This window comes from Zootoca vivipara, chromosome 1 (assembly GCF_963506605.1).
Source record: "Zootoca vivipara chromosome 1, rZooViv1.1, whole genome shotgun sequence".
Lineage (NCBI taxonomy): Eukaryota > Metazoa > Chordata > Lepidosauria > Squamata > Lacertidae > Zootoca > Zootoca vivipara.
Window position 1 is genome coordinate 57,323,679 of NC_083276.1, and position 21,932 is coordinate 57,345,610.

General features: G+C 41.3%; 1 protein-coding gene across 8 annotated transcripts in view; it reads left to right on the forward strand.

Annotated features, from left to right (window-relative positions):
* SHANK2 (SH3 and multiple ankyrin repeat domains 2) overlaps window positions 1–16,061 on the forward strand; it is a 361,129-nt gene extending 345,068 nt beyond the window's left edge. For 6 of the 8 annotated variants that reach the window (XM_035116843.2, XM_035116841.2, XM_035116842.2 and 3 more), the window contains one exon: window positions 11,325–16,061. In XM_035116843.2, the coding sequence (XP_034972734.1) occupies window positions 11,325–11,898 (574 nt within the window). In that variant the 3' untranslated portion in view covers window positions 11,899–16,061. Of the gene's footprint in view, window positions 1–897 lie in introns of all 8 variants that reach the window. The other 2 variants (XM_060275043.1, XM_060275042.1) reach the window with 2 other exon arrangements.
* The last annotated feature ends 5,871 nt before the right edge of the window (window positions 16,062–21,932 follow it).

A 21,932-nucleotide genomic window follows, 5' to 3' on the forward strand; every position in this document is an offset into this window, starting at 1 on the left:
AGAAATTGGGTGTCCTTGCCACATAATTTATTAAATTAATCTTACAAAAAGGAAATTATAAAGACCTTGCAAAAGCCTGTTGATTATCAGAGAGCAGCTGTTTGAGTTCCTTCTCCCCAACTTTTATTATAAACTCTATACTCCCCACCACCACCATCCATTCATAAATATGCAGGTAAATACATTAGCAAGTAAATCAGCAGGTTAATCTACCTCTGAACCAAATACTTGTATTATCCACTGAATAATTACTGTATCAATAGAGTAAAGGAGGTAATTGAAGAGGGAAAGAAAGTAGGGGGGAAGCATCTTGGAACAGTTTAGGCTGGAACCAGCATCTGTTATCCTGGAGGTTTATTCTAATCCATAATGATGTTACTGGTTTAACGGCCGTGTTACTGAGATTTAACAATAGTTGCAGGGTTGCCAGCCTGAAACCATTGACTTAATATCTTATTCAGGGAAGATTCTGTTCTTCTGACACTCTTTTGTACACTAGTGATATTTTTTGCTATATTATATGTCCTCAGTCCTTCCTGAACCCAGGAGGTATTCAAGTGTTTCCTTGCCATGCATTAATATACTGAGTTGTAAATGTTTCAGTGTCAACACAATTTTGTCCCAGACAGGTAAGTGAAAAGTAAATCAAGAAGATGAGTATATGCATTGGCAGATGTTGAATTGGTCACCTTTGAACTTCATAACCTTAGAGTTTCATAAATAAGCCAACAATCATAGAGGGTTTTTTTAAGCTGAACTTTATTACATCCTTTACTTTCACTTCATCTTGTTAACTGTTTGTCGGCCAATTTTGCAGATGCTTTTGCTTTGTAACTCTACAGTGTCTCAGTCATTCCATTTTGTCATTTTATTTGCTCTCATGACTGCCGTTAACAGAAGAGGGGCATGCTGAAGTGCCATGAAGTAAGTGACGACCAAAGGGGGTTTATATGGGGTTTGTTTCATTTTTTAATCCATGCATTGGTTTACATTAGTTACTTTTTGTTCGTTTTTCATTCATAGTTTGGATTAGATATTTCTCCTATCCAGAAGTGGTAGCCATTATTTAAAATTCACCATAGGTCTTCAACATTAGACCCTTTCTTACTTAAATTTCACCAGTACTCATAGTACTCCCAACTCTAGAGTTGGTGAAAGTGTGTAGTTAAAAAATAAATAAATTAAAATATGAGGAATTGAGCCAGGGGGGGGGGGGATCAGCAAAAGTCAGCCATGTCTAAGCCTTGTTGAAATCAGTGACACAGTCAAATGCTTAATTTATATTGCATTGTACTTGTAAAGCTTCTTACCTAGTGTCAGTGATGGCTGGTGCCCATTGGGAATGATAGGGCAGAAGGCCAGGTGACCAACAGTAGATAGAGCCAGAGCCAGTGATTGACAGAGCCATCCCCTAACTCAGGCATCCCCAAACTGCGGCCCTCCAGATGTTTTGGCCTACAACTCCCATGATCCCTAGCTAACAGGACCAGTGGTCAGGGATGATGGGAATTGTAGTCCAAAACATCTGGAGGGCCGAAGTTTGGGGGTGCCTGCCCTAACTGGTTAAAAGTTGGAAGTCAAACAGGTGTGAGTTGCTGAGAGCAGAATGAGGTTGATGGGGCAATGCCCATTAATCCCAATGGACCAACCTCCACTGCCTAGTATGGTGGCATGAACTATTGGCACAAACTATTAAGTTATTGTTCAGGTTGCTGAAAGTTTTCAGTTGAATTTTTGCGAGGGAAAGGCAGAGTGTCAGTTTGGTTGGGAGTAAGAAGTTGCACGGGGGCAGACTAAGGACTGAAAAGAGGTCCTGGGTTGTAGAGAAGTTAATGGACAGAATATTTAGAGGCAAGGGATCCAAAGAAAGGCTCTGGGGAGGAGAATCTTGAAAATAAAGTAAGCAGAGAATGGGGAAAGGTGCAAAGATGGCACAACTGTGGCAAAAGTGGTCTCTGAATAAACTTCACATAGCTTATGACACTCCTGACATGCTGTAGAAGGAGAGCTAGGTAGGCTAGTTAAGAAAAATGTAGGGTAACAAAGTAGCTGTTAGGAAAATTCTGCCAGTTATTGCTTCTGCCTTTAGTGTAGCGTTGTGATCTGGCAACAGTACCAATAAGCAATGCAGGTGAGTGTATTTCATATAATGAGATTTTCTAGACAGCCATTTCTTCTACTATAGAATTGTATTGCACATAATGATGGTGATAGCGAAGCCTCTGGTATTTGTTGGCTGAGCTGGTGCAAACTCATGCACTTTCCCAACTGCCAAGGAAACAGTGTTGTCAGAATATTTTCTGAGACAAGGAAGACCTCTGAAAAATTGCATGGTGCTGAAGGACTAGAAAGTCTATGGGGGAAGAGAGATGAATGCTGTGGAGAATCTACATGCAGCCGATTGGCTAAAGCAGTGGGACAAAGTAGGCAGTGCATTAGAAAGCAGACGTCTGAGGAAGTGATGGGTGGGGAAGAGATGGGAGTTTAAGAAAACAAGAGCCAATGAAAACTTCAGATGGGGCCTAGGATGAGGTTACCAGATTTTTTTCAATGACTCCAGGGATGTAAAATAAATAAATAAATAAATAAATAAATAAATTGTGTGTGTGTGTGTGTGTGTGTGTGTGTGTGTAAAGTTAATTTTAAAAAATTAAGAAGTAATAACTTCTCTTCTATGGTCTCTGTTGCATGGCCTTCCTCAGGGTCCCGGTCTGCTTTCTTGGAGCACTAGTCGTGCTTCCATTCCCTCCCTCTCCTTCCTTGCACTGCGATCCCCTACAGCAGGCGTCCCCAAACTAAGGCCTGGGGGCCGGATGCAGCCCAATCGCCTTCTCAATCCGGCCCGCGGATGGTCCGGGAATCAGCATGTTTTTACATGAGTAGAATGTGTCCTTTTATTTAAAATGCATCTCTGGATTATTTGTGGGGCCTGCCTGGTGCTTTTACATGAGTAGAATGTGTCCTTTTATTTAAAATGCATCTCTGGGTTATTTGTGGGGCATAGGAATTCGTTCATATTTTTTTTCAAAATATAGTCCGGCCCCACCACAAGGTCTGAGGGACAGTGGAAAAAGTTTGCTGACCCCTGCCCTACAGGGTTACTCAGGAGTAAGCGTTAGCAGAAGCCCATTCCTCCTGCTGCTGCCCTGGCTGCCTGTGAGCACAGGCATCAGCGGAGTTTGAGAATAAGACTGTGGGATGATCACAGAATCACAAATTTGGAAATGACCTCTGAGGGGCATCTAGGCCAACCCCTGCAATGGAGTTACCTCAACAAGAGCAGCCACAACTTAAAAGAACATAAGGCTTCCCTGCTCCATTTACACCTATTGTGACACAGAAGGTACCCCTCTAAGTCTCATCCCACCAATCTCTCCCTCTTTATCAAAGGGGAGAGGAGGGAGGCAAGCAAGCAAGCAGAGGTAGCCTCTTTAAATTTTTAAGGCTCATTTTTAATAAGAAGGGAACAGGAAAGCTCTTTAGGGGGAACCAACATAAACACCCCCAAAATAAACATAAAACATTCCTCTCCTTTTCTTTTTTGCTAGTGGGGGTGGGTGCAAGGGAAGAAAAATGAAGCAGCAGCACATAATGATGTATAGATAGGGTTGGAGAACCAAATGTGTGAAAAGACAAAGGGAGAATTGGGAAGAGTTTATGGGTAAGGAGGAAAAAATGGGGAGACAGACAATAACACAGAGAGATGGGAGGGAGGGAAGGCAGTCCAATGTAGCTCACAAACATGCAGAATGGAGCAAAAGAGGCAAGACAACTCCCCACCACCACCCTTAACTTTGAAGCAACAGCCTCTGTCTGGGACAGCGAAGGGAAGGCTCAAGGCAGCATCCTGCTTTCTGCTGGCTTGGTAGCTCAGCACACAAGCGGGTAGAATACAGCAAAGGGGGCTTTAAAGGCATGTAAAGGTGCTCCTCCTTCCTCATGAGCAAGCAGGAGAGACAGGGCAGCTTGCAGAGATGTCATGCAGGGAGGCTTCTTCCCTGCACCTCAGTTCTGCCGGTCCAAAGAGCAGCCTTGCCTCTCCAGCTCAAACAAGCAAGCAGGAGGAGCAGGGCTGTTTGCAGAGCTGATGGAGAGGGCGGTTTCTTATTGCGCGTCAGCTGATAGGCAGGAGAGTTGCAGCAAAGCCCAGCTGCACCTCTGGCTCCTGAGGAGACCCTCTCTGGAGCTGTAGCGGATGATTGCTTCATGCTCTGGGGAGGGTCTGATTATGGCATATGATTATGGCATATGATTAATCCAGGGACATTACATTAAATCCAGGGACATTCTGGGGATGGATTTCATCTGGGGACAGATTGGTAAATCCGGGGGCTGTCCCCGGGAACCGGGGACGTCTGGTAACCATAGCCTAGGAACAATAGTGGCAAGACAGAAGTTTGAGTGTCACTTCAGTGTGGTGTAGTGGTGTGGACTCGTAATCTGGTGAACCAGGTTCGAGTCTCCACTCCTCCACATGCAAGTGCTGGGTGACCTTGGGCTAGTCACACTTCTTTGAAGTCTCTCAGCCCCACTCACCTCACACAGTGTTTGGAAGGGAAGGGAAGGGAAAGGAGATTGTGAGCCGCTTTGAGACTCCTTTGGGTAGTGATAAAGTGGGATATCAAATCCAAACTCTTCTTCTGGAGGGCTGGAAACTGTGCTGGGTTGAAGATTATCAAAGGGGCATAGGTTGTAATGGACCTGCTATTCATTTAAGAGATACATAGATTGGAATTTGTGTTAGTGGTGGCATCTGCTGACTCCACCTCCCGCCAAAGCTGGGGTTGCATGGCTTACCAGGTTACATGTCTGCAGTGTCGGTTTCCAGGTTCCCCTCCCAGAGAAGTGGTAGCAACCGGCTTCCACCAAGATCTTGCCAGAACCCAGAACCCTACACTGTAGTTGCTTCTTCTGCGAGATCTTCTGGGTTCCAGGCACTCTTGGAGGAAACTGATTTTCTAGATCCATTTCAGTCAGTATTTAGGCCCTGGCACAGAAACTATATTATGACCTCTGTCAGGAAAGAAATGTGTTCCGGTCAATTCTCAACTTCTCAGTGGCTTTTGATACCATCAACTATGGTATCCTCCTGGAGTGGTTGTTCGAATTAGGGGTGCGTGGCACCACTTTGTGGTGGTTCTGGTCTTACTTGGATGGTCATTTCCAGAGGGTGATGCCAGGGTTTGCTCTTTGGTCCTGTAGAATCTTCAATGTAGAGTTCCTTGGGGTTCAATTTTATCCCCTATGCTGTTTAACATCTACATGAAATTCCTGAGTTTTGGAGTTTGTCGTCAGCAATATGCTGGTGACGTGTCCCTTATTTTTCGCTCCATAGGACGCACCTGACCATAGGACGCACCTAGTTTTTAGAGTAGGAAGACAAGAAACAAAATATTATGCTTTCTTGAATTGTCCTAGGCATAGCAGCCAACTCCTAGAGGACTAGGTGCCTTTGCCCTCCCCCCATTAAATATTTGAGGAAGCTTCTTTTGCAAAGGGGGAAAGCTCCATTTTTTTGAGGATCAGCTCACAGTTGTGCATCTTTTTTGCAAAGGGGGAAAGCTCCATTTTTGAGGATCAGCTCAAGGTTGTTGAGCTTACCTTGCAAAGGGAAAAAATCCTGTTTTTATGGGACTCACAGTTCTGCAGCTTCTCTAGGAAGGGAAAGGGACCCATTTCTACAGTTTCCAGACAGATAATCTAATCAGCCAGTCACATTTCGCTGGGGAAGTAAGCAGCCTCTCTCTGCAGACAACAATTGAGGCCTGGGCAAGGGGCCTGGGCGGGGCTGGGAAGGGAGCTAGCTCCCTTATCTCCTTCCCCGATCTCTTGCAATCAGCTGCTGAGCGGGTCCTTTCAACACTCTTTCCCTCTTGTTAGCCTTTAGCTCTTTCTTTTCTTTTTTTAAAAAGCACGATCTGCCTTTCGCCCCTGGGCAATCCGGCTCCAGGGACCATGCATTCGCTCCATAAGATGTACAGACATTTCCTCTTACTTTTCAGGAGGAAAAAGTGTGTCTTATGGAGTGAAAAATACGGTAGCTCTACTTCTCCTTTGCATCTGCAGGTGTGGCAGTGGATGTGCTGGACTGATGTCTTGCCTCAGTTATGGACTGGATGAGAGCCAATAAACCGAGGATCAATCCAGATAAGACAGAGGCACTGTTCGTGGATGGTCCCTGGATCGGATGAGTGGGAGATTGCCTGCTCTTGATGGGGTTACACTCCCTCCGAAAGAGTGGTCTCGGGTGGTCTCAGTGGCATGGAGTGCCTTCCATCAGCTTCAGCTTGTGGCCCAGCTGCACCCCTATCTGGACAGATATAGCCTAAGTCTGTTGTCTATGCTCTGGTAACCGCTAGTTAGATTTCTGCAACACATTATACGTAGGGCTGCCACTAAAGACTGTTTGGAAACTTCAGCAGGTGCAGAATTCAGCATCCAGGTTGCTCGCCAGAGCAAGACCGTTTGAGCCTATTACACTGATTCTTGCCGAAATGCACTGGTGGCTTAGTTTCCAGGCCCAAATCAAGGTGCTGGTTTTGACCTATAATGTCATAAATGGCTCAGGGCTGCAATACGTCAGTGACTGCTTCTCCCCATATGAACCTCCCCTGACCCTGCAATCATGAGGTTCTTCATGTACCTCCTCAGTGAAATGGGCCTTTTCTGTGGTGGCTCCCTGTTTGTGTAATGCTCTCCCCAAGGAGGCTTGTGTGGTGCCTTCATTGGCTCCAGGCAAAAACATTTCTCTTCAGTCAGGGGTTCGGCTGATTGACATTCTATGGCCTCTTAAATGTGTTTGTGGGAGGGGGCTGTTGATTTGTTTTTTGTTTTATTATGTATTTTGTATTCACGTTTTGTTTTCTTCTATTGTGACCTGCCCTGGGATCTTCAGATGAAGGGTGGTATACAAATTTACTAAATAACATTATTAATAGTATCGGGGGGGGGATCACTTTGATGCAACTTTCCATTTTCACATAACGAAGCTTTCCTATAATTTGCTCCCCATGTGGTCAGATCAGTAATTTCAACATGTTGGAAAGGAATTCTATGGTAGGAAAATTTGTTGTGATAATTTCTAAGTCTCCAAGTTTCTATTTCAAATCAGTTTTGTTTCCCCCCCCCCCCAAAAGAAAACTTGCAAAATGTAAAATTCAGTTAACCAGAGCTAGAGCAGCTCTGGATTTGACTATCTGTGTGCACATTTTTACTGCAAAATGACAGCCACTTGAAATGGGACTGATTGCAGAAGTTGGGGAAATAGACTTTCAACACAAATTCAGGATTTCCTCCCAATGCAAACAGCCGCTTCAAACGAATTATTTCGGTCATGACTCCAGCAGGGAAATAATGATTTAATCTCTCACTCCCCCCCCCCCGACTGCTGCAATCTTGATCATTATAAGCCCCACACCAGGTGGCTATTATTTGAATTATTTAAAATACATATTAAAATGAAGATGAACATCATGTACAGTTTGGCTCTCCATCCTGTGGTCCTTAGTTCACTTGCTAAAGAGCAAATTCCATTGAATTCATGAGAACTTTATTCTGAGTAAACATACCGTACATAGGATCACACTGTACATCTTAAAAAGATGTTTGGGCAACAGTTTGGCATATAAATAACTCTTGTGTCCATGTAGTTCTTTGCAGCAGAAAAAAACCCCACCTTGTATATTGAAGTTTTCTGCTAGTTAGGGCTGGGCAATGTCTGGTTTTCAACATCATGATATTTAGCTGGTGATATATCATGATGTTTGGAATCCATATCGTGATATCAGTTTCATAATTTTTGACCTGGCAATGTATTGTGAATCACAATATATGTGTGTGAGCATGCATGCTATGAAAAAATCACAGTACTAAGTTATTTTGAGCCATTTTAATAGGCTTTAATTATTTAAAATGGCTCAAAATAACTTAATGGGAATTCATGCCTACAGACTGCTTTTCCTGGGAAAATTCAGTGATGTGACACAGTAATTACATATTGTGAAATAATCTAAGACAACATAATGTGTATTGCAATCAGAGTAATCAAAGGAAGTGAATATTTGCAACAAAATATCACTGTATGCTTATTCCTAATAGAGCCAGATTTTCATATATATATTCCTGACAATATAAAAGGCCATATTAGAAAAGAATTGTCTTTAGTCTAATAACCGCTTATTGACAATTTACAGAAAAGGGTATAGTCCGAAGTTGCTAACAGATACTTTATTTCTCACAGCTATGGATGTGGATGTGTTTGATATTTCTGGAAGAAACTCATTCCATGCTTCTGACAATCAATATTTTAAACAGCTCAATTTAGTATTATATTATTCCTGAAAGATCTTTTAAGATCCCTAACAGCTCTATGTTAAAAAAAAGTGCACAGCTTTGGTCTGGATGTCATTTAATGTAATTTTTTTTTATAAATCATTCTTTTGGATAAATTTCCAGGTCCTTTGTGTTCGAATTGCACATCAATAACCTTTGACCAATGTTTCTCTCACTGTAATTGTAAAATAATTATCACAAATTCAAAGAAACTGTGTAGACATGGTGGGAATTGTAAGCGCTGGTGATTCGTATTTGACGTTTTCCCTGCAGCTCTTCTGTCAAAGAGAGAAGCTACTTTTTAAACTTAACAGATGTTTCCAACTTGGCAGTGGAAACTGCAGCATTAAATACTTCAGAGTTATCTTCTTCCATTCATTTGTATTCTCCCTCCCATTCACCTAAATAGCTTCATTGGCAAAGTCTCCTCAGGGTACATTTTTAAGTCTGAGACATGTTTTTCTTTGTGCCAGAGAATGTGGTACAAACCAACCCAGACCCCCTTGGCCTGTTCATTAGCATGCAATCAAAGGCATGTTATTATCACTATAGACACTATAGACCTACAATTCCCAGTAGAAATGTTTCTGGTTTTTTAATGTATGTATATTTCAATGTTTTCTTAATTTCATTATATAGCATATCCCAGAAGCATTTTACTTTCTTACATTCCCACCACATATGATAAAAGGTACCTTCATTTTCTTTACATTTCCAACATTTGTTATTTACCTTATAAAGTTTGACTAGCTTCACCAGTGTAATACACCATCTATACATCATTTTTATCACGTTTTCTCTTAAGGCATTACACACTGTAAATTTTATTCCTTCTTTCCATAAAGAATACCAAAATCTTTAGCCCAGTGAATCATTACCGACTTTACCTCTTCATCCTTTAAATGCCATTCCAACAGTATTTTATACATTTTTGACAATATTTTGTACTTATTATTCAATATTTCAATTTCAAATTTTGATTTGATATTTCCAAATCCATTTTACTTCATATCATCCTTAAACATCTCATTAATTTGGTAGTAGTGCAACTAATCATTAACAAATCCTTTCACCTCTTCATATGGTTTTAATTTCCATTTGTTTTTGAGTAACATTTCATATGTTACCCAGTTTTTATTCATGTTTATTTTCTTAACACTCATAGCTTCTAACGGTGATAACCACCAGGGTGTTTTCCTTTCTAATAGGTTTTTATACCTATCCCATCCTTCATAGAGAGACTTTCGGAATATGTGGTCATCCATACTGCACTTTAAATCACTCCTTCTGCTTCTCTGTATAGGAATTTGACATTTCTGATGTCTCATACATTAGTTGTACTACTACTATGTAGGTTGTGCCACAAATGAACTTCTGAGCTCCCTTTTATGACCACACCAGAGAGGGAAGGGGGAAGCATGCAAACCTGGGGCAGGCAAGACTTGTTTCCGTCCATTGACCTGCATAATGCTAAGCCAAACTTTATCTCATTCCAGACAAAGTGTGATCTGTTTGCAAAGAATTATATGGTTTACCACACATCGTTTTCTGGGGGAGATAAACAGTGATGAGGGCTGACCCAGGACATTTTGACACCTGAAGTCCTTCATCATTTGGTGTACAAGTTGACTTTGTTTTTAACTGAAAGTAATGTTAGAATACAACTAATCAACTCTGTGTTGATAATTTAAAATGCACAGATTTTGGCCCAAATCCCAAGAACTATGCAACTTGTTTTACATATTCAAGAGAGTTTGTGTGCTTGTGGGGTTTTTTTACGCATTGCGTGGCAAACATATTTTGAAAACAAAGGGGCATTCAGAAGTAGTTTGTAATGTGATATGTGTCTCTGCTGTATGAAGGAAAAAAGTAAAAATCTCACTTGACATACCTGAAGTACCTATTTAGATCCAAGCCTATATTTTTATACTGAAAAGTTATTCACACAACAATCTTAAAAAGCACCAGAAAGGCACAATTCTCACTCAAATCAAAAACAGATTAAAGATGGATTGGGAGTTGTGGAAGGAGGGGCAATGAGTGTAGCTGAATGGATAGAAGCTGAATAAAAGCAAGTCTGAGGTATTGAAAATGTGCGACTTCCAGCGCGGCGGCCATTTAGGAACTGGGCAGAGCAGCATCGAAAGTTGCTTCTGAGCATGCTCCGCCCAGTTCCAAATTGGCAGCAGCGCTACTTCCGGTCTGCCGATCCCTTATTTTTACGGCAGGAACTTGGCAGGTATGGCTGTAGGGCAGCTGCGTGGGAGGGGGCAGGCAGACTCCTCGGAGGCCCTGCAGAGCGTCCTGCCCTGGCTCGCCCCGCCCCGTGGGCAGCTGGCCCTGCCCCTGGCTGCAGGGCAAACGCACTGTCCTGCACGCCCAATCGACTTGTTCTGCCGCTGCGTAGGACTACCCCTGGTGAGCCAAGGCGCTGTACTAAGAGTATTCAGCTAGTGCATAACACAATGGCCTGCCTTCTGAAGGTGAAGTTCCCAAGCATCAGAACTGGGTTCTTCTAGGATTCTGGCCTATACTTAGCAAGACTGATTTCAGCATATAACTTATTTTGGGAACTGCCTCCTCTTTTGTACCGTGCTGTGATCTCTTAGATGTACTTTCCTTAGTGCATCTGTGCAACAAATTAGAACACAGAGAAGCATCCTTGCTTTTTTGTCCAGTTTTTGAACTGTCTCATGAGATTCACCAAACTTAAACACCTTCTGCTACCATAACGCTCTTTGGGGCAATGGTTCAATGACTAGAGTTAATTTTTAGCAGCATATTTGAGTTTGCCTTTGCCTTTTAAAATATTTGTAAAGCTTGCTCATAGTTTTCTGCCACTATTGTTTTCATAAAGTCGTATGGTATCTCTTTGACATTTATATATATCCTTAATATGTAATCATGTCATAAGTTAGCAATGAGCTTGATTTGTATTTTTAATATGTGGGTAGTCTGAATATTTCCGGTTCATTTTTATTTGTTTATTTCAGGGGCACAGAAGTCATGAGCACTGTCTCAGGTACCCGAAGTTCAACCATCACTTTTACTGTCCGGCCTGGGACTAGCCAGCCAATCACACTGCAGAGCAGATCCCCAGACTATGATAGTAGGACACCAGGAGCAAGACATGCTCCAAGCCCAGTGGTTTCACCAACAGAAATAAGTAAGGACATCATGCCAGCTCCTCTGACTGCTGCTGCTCCAGTTGCATCTCCTTCTCCAACACTTTCTGATGTTTTTAGCCTACCCAGCCAGCCTCCTTCGGGGGACCTCTTTGCTTTGAACACAGGGCGCAGCAGGTCTCCTTCTCCCTCAATCTTGCAACAGCCAATATCAAATAAGCCTTTTACAACTAAGCCTGTCCACCTGTGGACCAAGCCAGATGTGGCAGATTGGTTGGAGAGTTTAAACTTAGGTGAACATAAAGAGACCTTTATGGATAATGAAATAGATGGCACTCACTTACCAAACCTTCAGAAGGAAGACTTGATAGACCTTGGAGTGACTAGAGTTGGCCACAGAATGAACATAGAAAGAGCCTTGAAACAGCTACTGGACAGATAAGAATGGCTGCGCTTGCCTCACATACCTTTGTTATAAATAGAGATGGGCTGGTACTGAAACACCCCAAATGCCTTGGCTCCCCAAGAGTACCACTAAATTGAAGCATCAGTTGGTTGCTATGGTTTTTGATATGCAAGAGTGTAGATTGTAAGTTTGGTGCCCGGGAGCAGACCCAAGTAAATGTACATTATTAAAGGGACTATATATTTCAAAGAGGAAGGAAGGAAGGGGAGAGAATAAGGAAAGGGGAAAATGCTAATTTTTAAATATATATGTGTGTGTGTCAGCTCTGGTCTTACTGAAATTATTTCTAAAATTATTATTTTTATTCATGGGGCATGGGAATAACATTCATCCTTTTCTATTCATGAATCGTTTTCCTGCCCTTCAGAAATGCCCTTCTGCCTGAACAATACTGTGCCAGTTTCTCCTTTCACAATAAAACATTATGTCCAGCTCTTTTTGGAATTTCTGCTCCCCTCCCAACATTCCACATGCCCATTGCACTCAATTCCATGACTCCTGTAGGTTCTCTTGTTTTGATTCTCACTTCTGCCAGTTAGATACCATACTAACATTCACATTTTTTCATAGCACATTTACTGGTTTTAATTAAAAATCAATACACTCGTGGGGTTGTAAAAGCAGAGATTTCAAAAAAAAAAAACCAAAAAACTTTCTGACATCCTTTTGGCTTGTTTATTACATTCCTTGGTTTATCTCTAATGAATTTAGTTCTTGTCATCCTTTGTAACTAGTCACACGGCTTTCATTATTTTTTGCTCTCCCACACAGTTAGATTCGGATCTGAATGAGCTGTTCATGCAAAGAAAAGTATTTTTATGCATCGATCGCTTTTGCTGTGTCAAAGTGATCACGTGTGGCGAGGGACTCAATTACTGCTATGATCCAAAGTATAAATAAAAGAACAATATATGTTGTTTCTACAGTTCTGCATGTGAATGCACAAACCTTTGCACAAGCTATGTCCACAACTGTGCATAGGGTGGGGTTTTCCATCTCAAAGGGTCATCTTTGGATGTCTGCTGCTCATCCTTCTGTGCATGAGGAACCCAGCTCTTGCTGAATCCACGTGGCACAAAGCCTGTTTTTACATGCAGAAGTGTATCTTTATGTGTTGGCCTTAGTCTTTTAATGCACCAAGAAGAGGAAAATTTAAAAGCGATTGCCTGCAGAAACTGAAACTACAGTAGCATCTCAGATTATGTAACCCTCTGGTTACTTAAACTTCACATTACGAAAGCGGCAAACCCGAAAGTATCAGACTGGTTTTGCCCCGCAGGCATGCGCAGAAGCAGTCTACTGCCGTGCGCATGTGCAGAACAGTGAACCTCGGGTTGTGGAAAGCTTGGGATCTGGCTGGATCTCCAGAACGGATCCCATTTGCAACCGGAGGTACCACTGTATAAGCAAGATGCAGTTTTTCCATAAACCTGGTGGGTACCTATTATAGATGCAAGGAACAATTTCTAAAAATTGAAGTTAGCTTCAGTTCAGAGGCGCCAGGTTGCCCACAAGACTGAGGGGGCCTGGCATGCTTTGTACACGTGTGATGTCTCATGTGGCACACACACGTCGTGTCACGCGCAATGTGCACCACGACGTCATGGCACCTGGAGGAGGCCGAGTGCTGTGGAGGAGCCAGCCACTGATACTGCAGCATGCGACCCCCTCAACATTGAGAGGGCCCGACCCCATTCCAACAAATATTCAGGGTGCCAAAGACACTTCAGCCGCCTAAAGTTGGCACACCTGCTTCAGTTTGACTGAAAATCTAAAAATCCCCAAAGTTCCCTTCTGCATTGCTGCATGACCTAGAGCAGCATTGCAGGAGAATGTACATTTGTTCTCACAACTTGGGTTGAGTTTATTTGACATTGAGTTGAAAACCAATGAAATGGCTATGAATTTGTTGGAATGCATACTTAGAATGGAAGTCTTTATTGCGGGATATATATTTAGAGATTTCATAACTTCTATGGAGATTAGCAGTATTCTCCCAGCTTATTCTCTCTCCCACTGTAAAGTAATACACATTATGAATTTTGTGGTTCCCGCCTTCCTGAAGACTTCAGCCTATACCAGAAGGTTAAATCATATGTGGTTACTCAGTCATCAAACTACATAACTTTCAGAAGGCCTCATATTTTTGGAAGGCATCTAAATTCTTTTCTTAATACGTCCCAGCCTATCTCTAATTATATTTTCTCACAACGAAGTGTCTAATTAGGTCTAGAACTAGTACATAAAATTTAGCAATTTCAATATCTTTCTTTACTGCAAGTTTAAATAGTTGTACAGATAGTTTATAAGCACAATATTTTAAGAATATAAGTGGCTGGTCTACTGGGCAGCCTTTGTGCCACTTCAATGCTAGAAATTTAAAAAAATAAAACTTTTGTGGTTTACTACTATTTCTGTGGAATAATTATTAAGTCTTGACCTTTTTAAATCAACCTCATTTGGATGCATCTGAACCAGCAGAGCTGTGTTATATTTTCTATCTTTGCTAGAACTTCTTCAGAAAATGAGTGTTTCTTCAAACATGGTTACAATTAACAATGCAGTGGTTAATTATGAAAACTAATATTCATCTCTCTCTTCTCCCCCCACTTCACTTTCTGCAAAAACTGCTCTTTTGACTTAACATCTGTTGTTGTATCCTTCACAGGTTCCTATTTGCATTTGAAAGTTCCAAGTAACCTTATAATTAAAATCTAGTTTAAATGCAAAAGTCCTGAAATTTCCATAATTATGTGGATTATGTAGAGGATGACATTCATATATTCAGTGGCTACAAAAAGGCCATCAAATATTTTTTGTGGTGGTGGGGGTGTAAAAAAGAAAATGATAATTCAGCCATCATTGTCTTCCATTTGGTGATATTGCAGAATTAAGTAAATAAACCACGAACGCCATGCTCCTTTTTGCTTCTTTGAATGCAGTTGGTGTTACCTCTACAATATGTGCCAGGAAATACAACAGGACGCATGGTAGGAAAATAAAATAGAGAGAATTGTTTCTAAGCTGCTGTTAATCATACCCTTTTACTGTTGAATATCTTATGATGGTGTACACCGAAGTTACAAGTGATGGTAATCCCTTTCTTAAAAGGGGTCTCTTAGATATGTATCTCTTTCAGGCACTTACATAGTAGGTACAATAGAATTAGTAGAAAAGAGATTTAAACATCAAAGAGCTAATGAAATAGTTTATTTTTACATTGTGTCTTATGATTGAAAGAGTAATAGGGCCTACAATGAACTGCTTTTATCAATAAAATACACCTTTGCCAAGAGGAAGTTGTCTTTAGTACTGTTTGATGGTTTTATCACAGAAAGCAATAGTAACAGATACAGTTGCCTCCTAGCATTTTTATCAGTTTTGAAAATGTTGGGAGCAAGAATGGCCCTTCTAATCTCCTGCTACTATGATGGTGCAAAATAAGGTGTTAGAGATAATATTGTTAATGATATTCCAGGTTTTAGGAACAACTTTTGTTTATATACTGTAATTTAAATAAATTGCATTTACATGCCTAGTTTCTGTAATATTTGTGTATACAATACCAAAATCACACAAGATGTAAATTGTGTATAACTGCACAGACTCTATTCCCTGGGTGTCTGGGAACATTTTAAGTTTCAATTCATATATTATAAAATGACTATATGTGACTGTTGATTTACAGAATTTACATATCACAAAAGCTAACTATTTGTGGTACCTAAGTTAATAAAAGTGATTTTCTGATTCTGAGTTCCTTTACAAACAAGCATTACCCAGTTGATCTGGCAATGACTCTGTGTATGAGCCTCTAATACTGATAATTTTTCCATTACATTTATTTTATTTTCTAGATGGTAATGTTTCTCGCTATAGTTTGTGTAACAACTTGTGTTCATGTTATCTTTGTTGCTGTAATTTTTTGTGCTTTAATTCCTCTTACTTCAAATTGATGACAACAAAATCAAGCTCCTGTAACTTGCACTTTCCCTAATCCTTACTACTCTTGTATGGCAACCAAAATTACTGTAAGAAATAAATATAATATTGCACTAAGGTTGTGGTTCTGATTACAAACAGTAAGAACAGTCTGAATCTTTTGTTTTTGAAACCAGTTGCCAAAACTATTTAATATTTCTTTTTTTAAAAAAACTGTTCCAATTACCTTTAATTTAGCTCCCACAAGATATCTGACTACTTATCATTATTGTGGATTCCAAATCCCAATTTCAGATGAGAAATGTGTGTTTGTAGAAATATGAGAGAACACACATTTATGTTACGGTGATTTGAGTTCTTGCTTTGACAGATGTTTTAGCAATCTCTTTTTTTGTTCTGATTGTAGTGATTCCAGTGTTCTGAGCTTCCCAAAGGACAATTGGTTGTCATTTCAGGTGTTAAATCATTATAGTTTAGTGAAAGGCCCCCATGTTGTTTAAGGCACCTTACAAAAGAGAAGCAAGGGCTGTGACTCAGAGGTCCTCACTGGGCTGCAAACAAGTAGCACCACCATTGCACAGAAGGCCTACCTCTGCTATTCCCTCTCGGCATGCTGACCATGTGGAGGAGGAAGGGACTGCCTGCCCTATTGGACGAGAGATTTAACAGCAGACCATTTTGACGCCTTTCTTCCAAGCATATCTCCTTTACCGTTTGCCCGATCCTCTTTAAAAGCCATTCAAGTTGGGGGCTATCGCTGCCTCCTGCGCGAGAGTATTCCAGAGTTTAACTGTGCGCTGCATGAAGGCATTTTACCAAATGTGAAGCTAAATGAAGGCCTTTCCCACTCCCCTTTTGTTCAGCAACAGTTTGCGTATACAGAATTATAGCCAGAAAGGAGAATCGGGAAACGGAAGCTTCTTTCCTAACACGGTGTTTCCATCACTCGTATTCTGCAATTGGAGTTCATCAATTCCTATGGAAGGATTGCATTTCCCTTTTCATGGGAAGAGAATGTTGAATATTCTAAGCTTTCTGTTTCTTCATCTGATTCCCCCCACCTTTTCCCCCTTTAAGTCAGATGTGGGGGACCTGAGGCCCTCCAAAAGATGCTGAAAGCCAGTTCTCATCATCCTTGACCATGGGCCATGCAAGGTGGGGCTGGTGGAAGTTTGAGGACAAAAACACTTGGGAGGCCACAGGTTTCCGGTCCTTGGTTTAAATTCTGAAGATTCATGAAAGAAAATGCCTTAATGCAGTTATGAAATTTATGTTCCATAATAGATGGGATTTGGCTTTGTTTGGAGGTTTAGTTTTCTCCCATGCATGGGTTTCTGGTCTATGTCCATTGTGTCTGATATTCAAGAGTTCTGTAGCTTTGTTTTCTTCAGTGTTTAATTGTATTCAGTTATTCTAACTGCCAAGATACATGGATATCTTTATCTAGCTATAGATACGGTTATACCTGCACACATTATTATTTTGTAATAATAAAACTAGCCTCGCACCATGCTATGGAATTACTAGTGCTGGGTATGGTTCCAGGTAGTAATTTACACATCTTTGTTAAAGCGTTTTCATTCAGGAAACCGGTTAATTTCAAACATATTGCATTGGCCACCTTGCAGCACAGAGTGAAGACTTGCATCAACAGGATAATATTCAAGAACAGTACCAGCACTGAGCATGAGTTGTATACTGAAATTGTACATCAGAGCGCAGTAAATACAAGAATGAAGTGCGGGCCTTGGACACTTTGAACCTGACTTGTACAAATCATGTTACAAACTGTTGATCTTTTGATGAGAAATACCATTTCAACATCCATGTATTGTAGTTACAGTGCCTTGTATTCTGGATCAAGAAGTCCATCAGTGCACAGCTTAACAAAAAATTAAATTGCTAAATGTTGAAGAAGAAAAAAATCAAAACATTATTTTGCAGCCCTCTCTAATAAAGCTGTGACTTGATGAGTCACCAAATTGAAATAAAAAATTCAAATAAAATTGTGTTTCAGTTGTTTCCCAATAACAAATATGTACAACATCTGTTCAGTACGTAGGGATATAATTTCTGTACTTTTATGCAGATCTTAATTTAACAGTGTACACGTCGCTGTTAGGGGTCAAACTCAAGCTCTTTACAGATAGATATGCTGACTCCTAGTGGCAGTTGTTTGACAAGTCAGGGAACAATTTATATAAAGTTATCAAACGATAAATTATAAAGGAATCTGGTTTTTTAAAAAAATAAAAACCACATTTATTTTACTAACCTATTATTTGAACATATATATTTTAAAATTTTGTATTTTAATATAGCATTGAAGTAGGTTTGGAGAATAGTGCCCTAAAAGGCAACAGGTGCATCTTTTAAATAAATATATTTGCAAGTTACAGAGCTATCGAAAAGGGGGGAGAATTAAAGGCAGACAAATCACCCAGTCCAAAGCCCAGGTGAGCTTGTGGCAACAGAGCAGAAGGTAGGTCCACATTTTTTCTTTTTTCCCCTTCCATCAGCTTTGTGTTTCTGTGTTGTTGTTTACAGTTTTTGTGTTGCTCCCAATGGATGGGAAAGGAAGTAAAACTGTTCCAGGGCCCCTCTCTTCTGGGGGTGTGCTTGGGAGAAGGAAGGCGCTTTGGAAGGAGCAGATTAAATGCCTTCCCCTACCCACTCCAGTAACGCATTCATTTTGCCCTCACCATTGTCAGAGTACTAGTGATGGTGGAGGGACAGTTGCAAGACCTGGAGGATATCTCTGGGGCACCCCTTCTGCTCAACTCGGGGCTTTCCATCCATAGAGGGAGAACTCCAGAGTGTCCTATGTCCTAATGGGATGCTGTCCCAGAGACTAATAAGTTTGCAATTTAACTAATTGGTTTCAGTGGTAAGGTCCCAGCATGTGATTAAGAATCTCCTATTTAAATAAGTAGATGTGACATATTTAGAGCAAAATGCAGTTGGGAGCCTACTGATTTGGGTATATTTTTTAAGAAAACAAGCTATGCATAGGAGTGTGTGTGTGTGTGTGACATTTCCTGTTTTATGTTGTGAAAGAGAAGGGATGCAATTCGGTCTCCATTGTAGCAAGTTGGTACGCAACAGGAAGGTTGCTTAGGAGCATCATGGTGGATGGATTTTTTGGTTGGAAATGGGGAATACTCAGTGGGATCTAGGAACTGCTTAGGGTAATTATGCTTGTTGTTGTTTAGTCGTTTAGTCGTGTCCGACTCTTTGTGACCCCATGGACCAGAGCACACCAGACACTCCCGTCTTCCACTGCCTCCCGCAGTTTGGTCAGACTCATGTTGGTAGCTTCGAGAACACTGTCCAACCATCTCGTCCTCTGTCGTCTCCTTCTCCTTGTGCCCTCCATCTTTCCCAACATCAGGGTCTTTTCCAGGGAGTCTTCTCTTCTCATGAGGTGGCCAAAGTATTGTAGCCTCAGCTTCAGGATCTGTCCTTCCAGTGAGCACTCAGGGCTGATTTCCTTCAGAATGGATAATTTTGATCTTCTTGCAGTCCATGGGACTCTCAAGAGTCTCCTCCAGCACCATAATTCAAAAGCATCAATTCTTTGGCGATCAGCCTTCTCTATGGTCCAGCTCTCACTTCCATACATCACTACTGGAAAAACCATAGCTTTAACTATACGGACCTTTGTTGGCAAGGTGATGTCTCTCTCTGCTTGTAGTACTCTAGCCGAGTGTTTGATACTTTACTTTGAAGGGAGTTTCAAAACACGCTTGCTATAGAGCATGGGTGCATAGCAAACTGATTTTGAAACAGCTTGAGAGTCTATGGTTCAAAGCAAAATAGCCTTTAAAAACTTCTGAGCATGGTCATTGTTGTTTGTCAGATACAGAATGTAGAGAAGGTGGCTCAGCTTAGGCAAGAATGTCTATGTTTATAACACTCCACACGTTCACTTCCTCATGATCAGATCCATTAATCCAGTATTCACATAACAAATGGCTTATATTTCAGATGCCATGCTTTCTTTAGGTTTGAAATGCTAGGAACATTTCCAGCACCCCCAACCTATGTGTGGATTTGGTACCTTGCCCCTTTTCAATGGAGGGGTGAACATAGGATGTAGGGGGATCTTCTTCTGGTGGTGAGCAGAACATGTTGCTTTTTCCTAAAGATTAAGAAAGAGTAGATGAGAAAGAACTAATGAGATTCTTAGTGGCGACCGTCGTGGTCATTTTGATTTATTTATTTCATTTATTATATCCTGCCTTTCTTCCAATAAGCTCAAGGTGGTATACATTTTCTTTCCTCTCCACAGGCCCCCCCTTCACAAATATTGTGAGGTTGCTTAGGCTGAGAGTACAACTGACCCAAGGTAAACCAGGGGTGGTGGTGGTTTGGTTTTGCTTTTTTGTTGTTGTTTTGACTAGGACATTATACTTAGTATCACTTATATTTTACATTATAAAGATAATGTAGGTCCAGTCGTGTCCGGCTCTGGGGTTGCAGCGCTCATCTCGTGTTATTGGCCGAGGGAGCCGGTGTACAGCTTCCAGGTCATGTGGCCAGCATGACAAAGCCGCTTCTGGCAAAGCAGAGCAGCACACGGAAACGCCGTTTGCCTTCCCGCTGTAGTGGTATCTATTTATCTACTTGCACTTTGATGCACTTTTGAAATGCTAGGTTGGCAGGAGCTGGGACCGAGCAACGGGAGCTCACCCCATCGCAGGGATTCGAACCGCCAACCTTCTGATCGGCAAGCCCCAGGCTCTGTGGTTTAACCCGCGTCCCTATTTTACATTATAGAATCATATTAAACACTAATGTTTCAATTTAAACAATAAGTCAAATGTGTACATAGCATGTATTTGAACATGCAGTTCCTTTTCCACTGAACAGTTACACTTATAGCAAACTGCTTCGAGGAGCACACAGTCCTATCTGGAACACCACATTTCCATATATCTGTAATGTTGGGATATGTATGCTGCAAAGTCTATTTCTGCTTGTGCATATTTTATAGGTGTGCATAGCCAGGGGTCAGCAAACTTTTTCAGCAGGGGGCCAGTCCACTGTCCCTTCTACCTTGGGGGGGGGACTATATTTTGAGTGGGGGAAATGAACGAATTCCTATGCCCCACAATAACCCAGAGGTGCATTTTAAATAAAAGGACACATTCTACTCATATAAAAACATGCTGATTCCCAGACCATCCCTGAGCCAGATTTAGAAGGCGATTGGGCTGGATCTTGCCCCCCCGGGCCTTAGTTTGCCTACCCATGGCATAGCCTATAATATTTTTTTGCGTGTATAAGCACATTTGCTCTCCTGCATCTCACACATTAGACTAGCAGGAGCAGAAACAATGTTCCAGAATTGTGATTCCCAAACAAGAACAACTACAGTACATAATCTTACATATAATCAAACTAACCCTATGCAGATTTAGATGTGCCCAAGCCTCCTGAAATTAAATGCCTGCATAGAATCAGGCAAAAAGTACTCAACTTTTTATAAAAAAAACAACAACAAAATGAATTGCCGCTAATGCTAGAAGCAATAGCTAAAGAGGCCGCAATCCATTAGTGAGAATTTGACTGACAATGGGACAGATGAGTCCAATCGCTACAGCAATTTGTTCTATCAAAGTACAAATTGTAAGGAAAAGTGGAAGAAAGTCTATAAAGTGTCATCTTTGTACTTCCCAGGAACCGATGGTCTGAGCATTTCAAAACACACCTGAAAACGTGCTGGGCTATTTTTATTCTGCTCTAATTATACAAGGAGATTGGACTGGAACCCATTACACTGTAATTTACAACGAGTTCCCCTCGCTTATCCCATTCATGAACAAAATTATTCTGAGCTGTAAGCCTGACAGTTTGTTGGTGTTCTGGGTAGCCAATGAGCCTGCCTTGCAAGCTTGCAATGCTTCCAGTTACCTGAGAAGGAATTGGCAGCACACCAAACCACAGGGAATGTAGCAACACCAGCTGCTCCCCCAGCAGCCACGCCAGTTGTTTGTTTATTTGCTACACCGCTATCCTGTCTTTCCTCCAGAGAGCTCAAGGCTGCATACATGGTTCTCCCTCAT